Source organism: Carettochelys insculpta, chromosome 14, assembly GCF_033958435.1.
Source record: "Carettochelys insculpta isolate YL-2023 chromosome 14, ASM3395843v1, whole genome shotgun sequence".
Classification (NCBI taxonomy): domain Eukaryota; kingdom Metazoa; phylum Chordata; order Testudines; family Carettochelyidae; genus Carettochelys; species Carettochelys insculpta.
In genome coordinates, this window is record NC_134150.1 from 13,114,351 (window position 1) to 13,127,853 (window position 13,503).

The following is a 13,503-nucleotide window of genomic DNA, read 5'->3' on the forward strand; positions in this document are numbered from 1 at the left end:
GATGAAAGCTCTGTGCACTGACCCCACTCCCAACACATTGGAAACCAGCCAATGGGAGCTGCCTGGCCAATACTTGATCCTTCAGTTGACTATATTTGGGTACACCCTTGTCTCCATATGGAGCATTACCAAAGTCAGTACTGAGGTACACCCTTCACAGCCAAGTGCAAAACTGGAGTGGCTCAATGATACAGAACAACTGAAACAATAACAGTATTGCCCTATCCTATATAATAATTCATCTAGTAGCACACATTAAAGACCAACAAATAGCAATTGAAAATATTCTCTAATATACAATGGCTTTTATTAAGACATATATTGCTGATCTCCACAGCATGCTTTTCCTCATTACCTAAACTCAATTAAAAATGAGCACATATACAAACTCATCATTACAATACCTGTGAGTCCCTGAAGTACATCTCATACTGCTGTATCATCTGCCTGCTAACCATGCTCCCATGATATACCACAACATTAAGATCTGTCCATGTGCGAAATTCTCTTTCCCAATTGGTTATCGTGGAAAGTGGAGCTATGATCAGGAAAGGCCCTCGTATACCAGTCAGGAGAATTTCATAGAGGAATGTAATTGACTGGATGGTTTTGCCAAGACCCATTTCATCTGCTAAAATGCAGTTTCGTCTGAAATTACAAATGCATTTGTTATTAGGATAAAGGAAACCATGTATGTTGCAATTATACTCAAAAGGACAACATCTGAAATCAATTAAAGTTCATAAGTATACGTCTAAAACAGATAATCAGAGCTGAGGCTGTGTGAACTAGGGTTAATGGTATTCTTCCCAAAGTAAAGAAAGCTCCTGGAATGCGCTAATATATGTATTTCCTTATGTTCTTTCTTCAACTTTTCTGTCCTTATGTTTGCTTTATTATTTTTTGAAGCACAGAAGCTAGCAGTATAGCTCCCTTGCACTCCATTCTGAGCTATAAGTTTTCAAAATCTTGCTCATGACTTATTTCTGAATTAGCCTGAGCTTGCCTTCTCCCATCTCCTAACTTTTCTTTTTTACTTCCCCTTTCTCTGACACTCCAGTAAGGATATGGCCCTTTTTGTCTTCCCTGCATAAATGATGCACTTTTGACCTGTGAACTTCACTGTCTTCTGCAATCCTGCTTCCAGTAAAATGCAGTATTTGATGTTTAGTTACATGAAAAAGATACAGAATTTTTTGATTTTTAGTTGAAATCTCAAAGACTTGCGAAAGGATGCACATATCCAAATGGACAACTTCTATATTTCAATCAAAAGACCCTTTGGTATTTTTCTGTGTGCAACTTTTCAGCTTAATTTAGAAAAGTCAATGAAAATGAAACTAAAGCATCATTCCATTTCACTTGTATTGCATGTTAAATTTACATCAAAATGTTCAGTGCCATTACCTATTGTACCAGTTAAAAAGGAGCCAGTTGAGTCCTTCAAGTTGGTATTCCCTAAGCTGGTTGCCATTTTTATATTCCCTGGACTGTTCTATCTTCTTCCAGGCATTAGGAGGAGGTCGGTCCTAAGAGAAAAAACAAAAACACTTTAACTAAGCATAAGCATTTTCTTGTTTCCAACATATCTGTATATAGTCTTCCTCAGGGAGTGACATGAAGAATTCTGAGTTGGCTTGTTTTTCTGTGTTTGGGAAGTTTCTTGTTATTTTTAGTAGCTATTGATTGAATTAATTAATGTATACGAAGTCACATTTATTTACATATGACTATAGATCATCAGAAATGCTTTATTAATAAATTGAAAAACAAATCAAAATCAAACGTAACTGACTTCCTAGAAATAAATGCTAACGATAAAAAGATTGCTTTGAATATTAAATGAAGGGGAAAAAATAGTCAGTCTCAACAGTTTGAAAAGGCCTACTAAATGTTTGTTCTGATGCCACTTTCATCAGGTTTGTTCCATTTCAATGTTTCCACGCCCCACTCCCAAAAGAATTAGGTAACAGATACATAAAACACTTCCAGAAAAACATAACATTTTAAACATAACAAAAAGGTAGTCAAGTGGGTCTGCCCCACGAAAGCTCATCGCATAATAAATTATTTTGCTCGTCTTTAAAGTGCTACTTGATTGCTTTTTTATTTTGATAGAATACAGACTAACACAGCTATCTCTCTCTCACTATTTTAAACATGTATTAGAAGAACTGAGCAAAGTACTAGTAAAAAAGGTTAATATGGCCTTCTGAAATAAACAAAATGCAAAGACCACACATTAAGTAACAAGAAAAAAAATCCATTGCAACAAAAGGCATCCTGACCTCCCTGGTTATTCTGTCATAAAATAAAACCAGAATTTTACTTTATATGCCTTTTACAGTGCATTGTCACAATGACAAATATGGCTTCTCACTCAATAAAAATTATGTTTTTCTTCATTCAGTGACATGGAATGGAAGTGACTTTATCAAATGTTTCAAACAAAATTAATTTCTTTCTATACAAGAAGGTCACAACATTCGTGAATTTAACAATCGCAAATTCAATTATAGACTAACAGATACAGAATAACACGGCTACCCCTACAATACCCATCAGAATATGAACATTTATAGTCACATCACAGAGTTACAATGTAACAAGTCAACTACACCACTCATATGGAACCAAAACCAAAAGGCAGCAAACAGCACACATAGGCAAACACAGAGCAGTACTGTTAAACTACTAAAACAAGGATCTCAAACTTCTGGCTTGTGGGCCACTCTCACCAGGAACAATTGTGCAACCTGCCCTCCCAACCTCTGCTCCTTCCTGCCCCCGGCCTGCCCTCTCCCCACCATGTCACCCTCACTCCCAAGGATCACAGCCTTAAAGGTTGGGGCGGGGGGGACTGTTCCTGGCATGGAGTTACAGCAGCAGTCTGGCCCCACTGCACTCACTGCAGCAGCAGGACCTGTGCAGAAGCAGGGCGCACTTGCCAAACACACTCATTCTGCTTTGCCTCCCTGAAATGCCTGCCACAGCAGAGAGAGAGAGAGAGAATGTGGAGGGCTGGGGGAGTGCTGCTGCACACTAAACCCTCCTGGTCACCTCCAAGGCCACAATAATCCTGGGCCAGATAATGCAATCACTAAAAAATAAGTCTGAAAGCTGTATTAAGTTAATGTTCTCTTGTAATCTTTTGAAAGAACAACCACAAAGTTCAGCATTGTAAACATTTTGGAATTACAAACATCCATTCCCATGGTGTTCCTAATTAACCGAGAATACTGTGTTTGGGTAATAAGGTTCACAGATCTAGTACAGTAATCTTCACCCTATCTCCATCTTTGGAGGCAGAAAGTGAAGTTACTCACCTTGGTGTAGTAATTATTGTTCTTCAAGATGCATGTCCCTGTGGGTGCTCCACTGTAGGCGTTGGGCTCATCCCAGTGCCGCAGATCAGAGACTCTTCATAGTTGTATCTGGCTGGTCTGCGCATGTACTACAGCCGCATCTCTCTGTTTGCGCTCTTTCAATCATGTGCATAGATCGGCTCAAGCCCGTTCCTCAAAACCATTCCAGAATCTGCGAAAAAGGACAGACAGACTAGGCAGACTCCGAAGCGGGAAGGAGGGAGGGTTGTAGAGCATCCACGAGGACACACATTTTGAATGATAGTTACTGCACCAAGGTGAGTAACTTCACTTTCTTCTTTGAATGATGTCCCCATGGGTGCTCCACTGTAGGTGACTGTGTAGAAGTTCCCCAATAATTGGAGGACGGAAAGAAAACGGAGCCACCGTATGAAAGGAGCAGAGAGAACCACCGTGGCTAGCAAAGTATCCATAGCTCATCTGTCCCACATACTGTAGTGCCTCATGAAAGTGCCATGGGATAACCGGGCAGCTGCTCTGCAGATGTGTCTAAGGGAACTCCCTTGATAAAGGCCGTCGAAGTCGCCACTGCTCTCATGGAATGAGCTTGTGGTTGTGTCAGGAGAGGCATCTGACTGGAAGAATCACACTGGGTGATGAACGCAGTACTGATATGAGCTATCCCTTGGGACAATATAGGTTCACCCTTGAAATGCTCCGCCAAATAGACCATCAGGTGTTCTGTTTTCTGGAATATTTTTGTCCTGTCTATATAAAAGACAAGAGCCTGCAAACATCCAGAATATATAGCGCCATTTCCTGGGGTGATGAATGTGGTTTAGGATAAAACGAAGGTAAGACTATTGGTTTGTTCGTGTGAAGTTCAGAAGAGACTTTAGGAATGAAAGCCAGATGATGTCTGAGGATCACTCCGTCCTTAGTGAAGATCATGTACAGAAAGCTGATGAGAGCTGATATTTCGCTGACTCTATAGGCAGATGTAATGGCGAGAAGAAAGAATACCTTCATGGTAAATAACTTAAGAGGGGTAGAAGCCAGGGATTCAAATGGTTGTTTCATCAATACCCATAGTACTAGATCAAGACTCCACAGAGGAGGAGATGGTCTGCACAGGGGTACACATTTGTGAGCCCCTGGAGAAATCTCTTAGTAATCGGGTGGGCAAACACTGAGAATCCATCAATGGGGCCCCTAAACATTGTAACAGCTGCAAGGTGCACGCTTAGGGAGGTTAGTGCCAAACCCGAGTCCCTGAGGTGAACTATGTAGTCCAGAATAGCATTAAAAGGAGACAACATCGGTTCTACTTCTTGTGCTAAGTACCAACCAGCAAACCTGTGCCACTTGGAGAGGTAAGTAGTTCTAGTAGTTTGCTTCTGGCTGTGTTCTAAGATTTCCCTGACCCATGTGGAACAGAGGAATTTGGACTCATTGAACCAAGTAGGAACCAACCTGTAAGACACAGCCTGCATATTTGAGGATGCTGTAGGGTTCCCTGCTCCTTTGTCCACAAATCTGATAAGAGGGGCAAAGGATACAGAGAGAGTATAGCAACATTTGCTGCAGGGGGGGAACCAGTGCTGTCGTGCCCATGCTGGGGCCACTAATATCATAGCAGCCTCATTTTATTTGCTCTGACTTTTTGAAGTATCCTGGCGACGACAACTGTAGGGGGAAATGCGTACAGGAGAGGGCCCCTCCACAACCTTAAAAATGTGTTGCCTGACGATCCCGGCTCCACTCCCACTCTGGAGCAATAAAGGAGACATTTCTTATTGTGGCAGGTGGCAAAGAGGTCAATGAGGGGAGCACCCCAATGCTGGAAGAGGGAGCAGACTACTCCACTATGGAGTTCCCACTCATGGTCTGGCGCAAAGCATCTGCTCAGAAAGTCTGTCGCAACACTGTTGAGTCCAGGTAAATAAGACACCACAAGCGTGATGCTGTTGTGAATGGACCAATTCCACAGTCAGACAGACAATGCACAGCAGGAGTGAGAGTGGGCCCCTCCCTGGAGATTTGTATAATACATTGTCGCCACATAATTAATATTTTCTACGTTGCACCCCAAATGTATCGTGGGAAGTGCTGGCAGGCCCTGAGAAAGGCTCTGAGTTTTAGTAGATTGATAGGTACTAGGCATCCTTGCGGGAACCATCGCCCTTGAATGGGGAGAGTATCCATGTGAGCTCCCCACATTAGTAGGCAGGCACCCAGGGTAATGAGTTGGGATGGTTGTTTGGGGTGAACTGGGACCCCAGAAAGAAGATTCTCCTTGCTCTGCCACCAGAGAAGAGACATAAGGATGCAAGGTGGAGGTACCACTGAGGGGTGAAGGCTGCAGTGAGTGCTGTTGTATAAGTTAGCCAGCCAATGTTGTAATGTACAAAAATTGAGTCTTGCATGCTGCACCCCAAAGGCTGTTCCCGCAATGTGGCCTATGAGCTTGAGAAATACCATCACGTGTACTCCGGGGCTTCCCCTGAGAATCTCTACAATGTACTGAATCACCTGGAACCTGTGGAGCGGCAAATATGCTCTTGGCAATGGTCCTACCAAGTCGAGCCCCAATGAATTCTAGATGCTATGTAGGTTAAAGGGTCAACTTTTTCTCATTGATGAGAAGGCCTAGAGAATGAAAGAATGACTATGTAGTGTGCACCGTGTGTGGTCTCCATAGGAGAGGGGGCTTTTATTAGGCAGTCATCAAGACAGGGAAGTATCAGAGCTGCCACTACAGCCAGGGTTTTGGAGAACACCCTGGGGGCTGTTGAGAGACCGAATGGAAGGACTCTATACTGAAAAAGTTCCATCCCCACTGTGAATCGTAGGAACCATCTATAAGTAGCATGAATAGTGATAAGAAAATAGGCATCTTGAAGTCGAGAGCAGCAAACGAACCACTGAGGTCTAGGATTTAGATTACTGAGGGCAAGGTCACAATCTTGAACTGTTGTCTGCACACGTACCAGTTCAGTAGATGCAGGTCCAGTACAGGTCTCCAACCACCACTTTTCTTCTGCATGAGAAAGTAGTGGAAGTAAAACCCTTTGCTCCTGAAGTCGTGGGAAATTCGTTCCACTGCTCCTATAGAAAGGAGATGGTCCACCTCCTCATGCAGCACACTCTTGTGAGAGGAGTCCCTGAGAAGGGACAGGGTCAGTGGCATGGGAGATGGATGTAGACAAATGGAATGGCGCAGCCTGATTGCACAATCTCCAGGGCCCACCTGTTGGTGGTCATGGAGGCCCACTGATGTAAAAAGGGCCTCAACGGGTGGTGGAACACATTGGGAGTCTGTGAGGTGACAATGGCAACTTTGTTGCTTTTGACCAATGAATCAAACTTACTTTCTGGCGGACTGAAAAGACTGATTACTTCCATCTTTATTTTTGTGCCTTTGCAATCTCTGCTGAGAATGAGGTTGGTTGTAAGGCCTGGTCAGTTGATAAGGGTGGGATTTATAAAAGCCGATTTCGTAGTGCCTCTAGAAAGGGTGATACCATCACCTCCTGTAGGGAGGGGGTATATATACCTGGAGTACGCAGTGCCGTATGAGAGTCCTTACTAGAATGGAGGATGGGACCTGTATTTTCAGCAAACAATTTCTTTTTATCAGAGGGCAGGTCCTCAACTTTTGCCTGCATTTCTTTAGTTATGGCAGCTGCTTACAGATAAGAAACATGCCACATCATAACTGCAGTGGTTGTGGCTCTTGCTGCTGTGTCAGCTACATCCAGGGTGAGCTGAACAGCTGTCCTGGTGGTGATATAGCCCTCCTTAACCACTGACTTAAGGATATGTCTCAGATTCCGGGAGGTATTCTAAGAGTGGCATTAATTTAGAGTAGTTTTCAAAGTTGTGGTTTGAAAGGAGAGCCATGCAGTTTGCTATACAAAGGAGTAAAAGAGGCTGAAGAATATAATTTCCTACCAAGGATGTTGAGCCTCTTGGCTTCTTTGTCCATTGCTGCTCCCCTAAACTGTGATATGCGTGATCTACATAGCGCAGCATCAGCTATTAAGGAGTATGGTTGTAGGTGAGTGAATAAAATCTCTATCCCCTTTGGGGGAACAGAGTATTTCTTATACAAATTATTAGTAGGAGATACAGAAGTAGGGGTCTCCCATATTTCGTCGGCCGCCTCTAGGATGTCCTCTTCCATAGGTATGGGTACCTTGGAAGACTGCACTGCCTGTAAGTTTCTAAGCAGTCTGTGCCATTTCTCCTGAACCTCAGAAAGGGGGACACCCTGGCTAACAGCCACCCTCTTAACTCGTTAAATTGTTTTATATCATCTAGGGGCATAATGTCCCCTGGAATGATGGCTGTATGCAGTAACGAGGATGACTGGATGAGGGGGGAAGTGGCAGGTTCCCACTCCTCCATATATGATTCGAGTGCCATCTCCGCTTCCACCGGTTGAGTGATGGAGACTACGGCGGGGGAGATGGAGCTGAAAGGGGTGATACTTAAGGAGACGAATGGCCTGGCATAGACCGACCCCACGATGGAGACCTGTCAAATGAATCCTGGCTGGTGAAATATTGCATAGGAGAGTAGTGGTGGCAGTGATCATCATAGCGGCAGCTGCTGCAGTGGTGGGAACATAATGATTTACAGGAACATCTGCGCTCATGCCAGGAAGGATCTCTGCGATAAGAGTAAAATAATTTGCAGGACATCCTGGAAGATGGAGACGGTGAAGTGGACATACGACGGTACGCCCTGTCATCATATGCGGCAGTTAGAAAGGGGGAGGACAGCACACGTAGTTCGTAGTATCGTGGACTATACCTCTCTAGCAGTCCTGATCACGGATGGGGTGATTTCAGCGCTGGACCCATCAGAGATGGAGAAAAGGCCAGAGAAAAGGTTGGTGACTGTGGAGAAAGACTTTGGTGCCATGCCTTAGTTGGTAGCTTCCCTGGTATGGAATTGCAAGGGGCCTCTGGTTACTGGGGTGGTGGTGGCAAGAATCGGCACAGAGAAGACAGTGCCAACGTCAGCACCATGGCAGCAGTCAGTGCCGAGGAAGTTACTTGCACCACCATGCTAAGGAGTCTGTGCTCTTGGTTCTGAAGGCTTCGTGGGCTTAGATTTCAGTGCCGCGGACTTTGATTCCTTGCCACTCACGGCAGCCTTAGGTTTTACAGAGGAGGTGCCAGAAGTGCTAGGCTTGGCTGTGACCACACGAGTGCTCTGCAAAATAGCAGGTAGTGACCTGGTAGATGAGGTCTGAGATTTCTTGGAGGGCACAGTAGTTGAGGAGGAGGCCCTGTGTTTAAGTGTAGATTTTTCCTGGGCTCCACTGAGCTCTTCAGTAGAGGGCTGAAGAACCGTAGCAAACAATATCATTTTCAGGTGCATTTCGCAATCGTGCCAAACTCTGGCAGTTAGCTTCGTGCAATGCGGACACTTCTGAGGGATATGGCCCTCTCCCAGGCACCTTAGGCACTTAGAGTGGCCATCTGAGGAGGACACTGCTTTGTTGCATTGTTCACATTTCTTAAACCCTTGTGAGCCCAGCATGGTGCAGGGGTTCCACGTGAGTCAGTCCTTAAGCTGAGGTTATGCAACTGGTTACAATAAACTGATATAGATAGGGTCCAACAAAAACTTCACTTTAAAGGTTTAAGTCTAACAAACAGTAACTTATTTTTTTTTTAAAGGAATGACTAACGGACAAAAACTAGAGTATAAAGAGGAACTATACACAGAATTTTAAAAGAATATTCAGTATCAAGTTGAAGAGAGGCAGTTAGCTGTGTCTGCAGCCTGGGGCGGTTGAGAGGAACTGGCGTTAGCCAGTCCGTGCACATGATCAAAAGAGCGCAAATGGAGAGATGTGGCATCAGCACATGGGCAGACCGGACAGATAAAGCTATGAAGAGTCTCCGATCTGTGGCGCCAGGATGAGCCCAGCACGTACAGTGGAGCACCCATAGGGACAGCACTCAAAGAAGAACCAAACATGTCTGTCACTGACAAGAAGAGGATGTCTTTGCTTATCTAGTCAGTTTTAATTCTGCGTCTGTAAAGGCAGGCAGGCAGGCAGTTCAAGACACTCCATGATGCAGACTATAATATATCTATGGACCTTTGGTGTTAAAGGAAGAGTTTACTGCATAAACTCCATTGTGTACTTTCAGCATACCTTAGATTTTCAGTGAAACCTATACAGGTTCAACCTCCCTGGTCTGGCACCCACGGAACCTAAGCAGTCCCAGACCAGGGATTTTGCTGGACTGGGGAGATCACTCCTGCTCCCCTGCTTTCCCCCAGCCCCTGCTCCTAGGCTCCCCGCTGTCATCTGCACGCTCCCCGACTCCACCCTCCCCCGCAACAGGCTCCCTTGCTGCTGGCTCCTGGCTCCAGCTATAGCTTCCCACGCGGCCCTGACCACAGTCTCCTACATGGCTCCTGCCGCTGCTTCTCGACCAGTTCCTGCCATGGCTTTCTGCCAGACCCCATGGATGAGCTCCATGAACGGATGTTCCTCAGCATGGGCCTTTCCATCCAGCCCCAGGTGCAGCTTCCCAGACTGTGGCTTCCCAACTGGCCACCACTGACCACTGCTCCAAGCCTCAAGCGAGGATCTTTCACTCCATGTCCAGGGGCCGGAGTTCTGGGCTGTTGCTCCCCAACCCCAACCCCAGCCCCAGCCCCAGTCCTTCCCCCCACTGCCAGACCAGCTGTGACTGCCCTGCCTTGAGCTCCTGCTGCTGGTCTTGTTGGCCCCTTCTCTTCCCAACCCCAGGACTCAGTGGTCCTGCAAGATCTGTGGCCCTGCTGGACCACATACGTTGCGGGACGAGAAAATGTCGAATTTGGGATTCTCAACCAGTACTGTATTTTAATAAAAACATTCAAGGTTCCAAAGCTGGAAGGGAAAAATCCTGTTTAACAAATGAGGTATATTTTTACCAATCTCCTTGAGTCGGGCCTGGAAGCTTGCAGATGTTCAAACTCTTCTATTTTTGCCTGGTCTACGTCTTCTTTTAACTCCCAAGTGCTGTCTTCATATGGCAATGAACACCACTTTACTAGATAGTAAACAACAGGCTGCAGGGGGAAAAAATCCTTAAAATTAGTTTTATGGCTCAAGTTCTGCTGGAGGTCAGACTAGATGTCATGATGGTCTCTTCTGACATTAAAAAAATAAAAATCTGTGACTACATGACTTTTACAGCTGAGCTTAATGTCATCATTCTCTTTACAGGTTTCTTGACATTCATCTTTATTAAGTCATCACATGGTTCTGTTTTGATTGTAAGGGTTTTCATTTTTTTCCCATTCTTCCCTGAATATCTATGTTGCTATCACTTTTATTAATACTCATAAAAATCAGGGTGGGTGCAGAAGATGGGGCTTGAGGCAATTTCCCTTTGCCCTGATCCTACCCCCACTCCGCCCCTTCCTCCAAGTCCCACCCCAACCTCCCACCAAGCCTCTTTCCACCCCAGCTCTGCCCCCACTGCACCCCCTCCCTGAGAGATATGACCAGGGGAAATAGCTGGGGGTACAGAGCAGCACCAGGGCTTGTGCCACCCCACTCTTGTTGTGGTAGCAAGAGCCAGAGTGACCCAGCAACCTGCTCCACTCCACTGCTATCTCCCCAGGAGCTGGGTCGCTCTGCTTCACTGTGGCAGCAGAAATCAGAGCACCCTGGTCCTAGCCCAGCGCACTCTGCTATCCTGAGTCAGGCCTCAGGCACTCTGCTTCCTGCTGCTGAGCTGAAATGGAAAGGTTTGGCTGGGAGATGATGATGTTTGTAGCAGAGCAAAATGCCGGATCGTTCTGACTTCCACTATCGCAGTGAGTACAGGGTGGCCGGGCACTGCTGCCACCCCATGCCAGAAACCCCCCCAATTAATCCTCTAGGCCTTCCCAGGCCCTGCAACCAACATGGGGGATTCGTTCATCCACAGTCTGGATGAGGCAGCTGCTGCAGGGCCCTCCAAAGTGCAGGACCTCAGTCAGTCAACCCATGCCATCCTATGGATAGGATGCTTCCAATTAAAATAGCAGGCATTGCATTCCATGATGTTTCTATTGTCCTCAGTGGGCTCAAAATACAAAAGAAATTAAAAGCTTATATACACATACAAATATTTTAGTAAAAGCCACTGATGGGACTTACATCATTAAGATTTTATTTTGAAGGTCACTGAAATGAAAACAGGTGATAGAATCACAAAACAAATATGTGTTCTTGGCTTACTTCAAGTTATGTCTGGTCAAATATTTACCTCGCCAGTGTCCTTATCTTCACAAAAGGAGACTTCTAACACCCGGTCCACTTCAACGTAATCAGGATTAAAAGGTTCTTCTTCCATCTGCAATTCAAGAGTAATGTAATTAGTAATCTGTGAATTCAAGAGAAATATAATTAATAATCTGGGGTCATGCAGACAGGAGATCAGTGCTGCTGTGATTTAATACATCAGTTTTTACCTATTTAGAGTAAACAGATAAACAGTAAATGGTCTCAATCTAATGCCCAGGAACTTTTAGAATAAAGAGGTAAAGAATAAGCAGTCTCAATCTAATACCCAGGAGCTTTTGCCCTTATTAGCTACTTAAGAAGGATGCTCTGCTCTGGTACCAACAGAAAACTTAACAATGGCTATACTGAGATCACATCTTATTATGCTGACCAATTTTGTCTACTTCCTTGTTCTCTTTCAGCCTGTCCGTGGTCCTCTGCAGTCTCATTTTATTCTTCGACTGTAACTCCTCTGGGGCATTAACTAACTTCTTGGTTTTTGTTGTGCAGAGCCCAGTCCATGACGAGGCTCCCCAGGCACTCAACAACAGAAATAATAAAAACAGCATCACCAAAACATCAGCCACAACTGATGCCATGGAAAGACCTAGCTCATGAATAGAAGATGCGTCTTAATTTAGGACTGAAGTACTCCGATCTATAACTGTGTCAGGAAACTTGCAAAATGGAGTCCTACCCAAACATCAATAGTATCAATCTCTCGTGATCTCAGTTATCTAATTCATCTTGACTTTAAAAGATACAATTACTTAAATAACTGCAGATGACATTTGTGCATCAAAGGTCTATATCTAATAAATTTAACAGATAATCCAACCTCCCTTTTATTTAGCATTAAAATTCAACCAGGCAAATCATAATAAATGCAAAAATAAAGATGGAATTTGTTAAGCTTCCAGAAAGCAAAAATCTACTTTATTCTGTATTTTTCTTACATCTGCAAAAAAGTGGGCTCTTTGTGCTTGCCTCAGCTTGAACCGTTTAATTTTCTGCTGAATTCTTTTATCCTTCAGTAGCTGCTGTTCTGTGGCCCATTCACAATGAAGGTAGGAGCTAAAATTATAAAACATTAATATTATTTAAAGTTTATTTTATCAGGTAGTTTAAATGGGCAATATAGATATAAAATCGTCACTGAAAGAGGTCAGCACCATATCTTTACACAGATTTTTATGTACATAATATGTTCAACCATTTGTTCAGTTTATCCCCCCTCTTTTTATGTACACTCCCTTTAGATCAAACCAGTATGGTTACAGTGCTCTTAATGAATATGTTCAAATCATCTTTTCTGAAAAAAATATCTTGGGCCTCAATTCTGCAATGTGTTGTGCACGGACTGCTCTCAACAAGAGCATGGAATCCCAATGAAGATAAACAACAAGAAGTCTTGTGGCACCTTATAGACTAACAGATATTTTGGAGCATAAGCTTTCGTGGGCAAAGTCCCGCTTCGTCACATGAATGATGAATGACATTCATCTGACGAAGCGGGTCTTTTTCCATGAAAGCTTATGCTCCAAAATATCTGTTAGTCTATAAGGTGCCACAAGACTTCTTGTTGTTCTCGAAGCTACAGACTAACACGGCTACCTCTCTGACACTTGTCACCAATGAAAATAAAGGAACCCTACACAGCTGTAGCAGTTCACTCACACACCTTGTCAGTAAGATTAGGACTTTTGTTCACACAGCAGTAAAATAATTAACATCTTCACAGACAAAGCCTAAAATAAAAAAACCTTGCTGAATAGGTTTCAGTTTTTAATTAAAAAAAAAAAAAAAAACAAAACGTAAAACCCTAACAGTTGGACCCCAATTCTGCAGTTTTACACCGAGTACTGAGATTATTCACATGCTTAAATC

At 44.1% G+C, this 13,503-nt stretch overlaps 1 protein-coding gene across 14 annotated transcripts in view; it reads right to left on the reverse strand.

Annotated features, from left to right (window-relative positions):
- The window catches only part of CHD9 (chromodomain helicase DNA binding protein 9), a 312,438-nt gene that overhangs the window by 137,152 nt on the left and 161,783 nt on the right, over nt 1–13,503 (reverse strand). For all 14 annotated transcript variants that reach the window (XM_075008394.1, XM_075008399.1, XM_075008398.1 and 11 more), the window contains 5 exons: nt 12,573–12,690; nt 11,600–11,686; nt 10,275–10,412; nt 1,408–1,529; nt 405–648 (listed from right to left, as the gene is read on the reverse strand). In XM_075008394.1, coding sequence (XP_074864495.1) covers nt 405–648; nt 1,408–1,529; nt 10,275–10,412; nt 11,600–11,686; nt 12,573–12,690 — 709 coding nt within the window. The remainder of the gene's footprint in view (nt 1–404; nt 649–1,407; nt 1,530–10,274; nt 10,413–11,599; nt 11,687–12,572; nt 12,691–13,503) is intronic.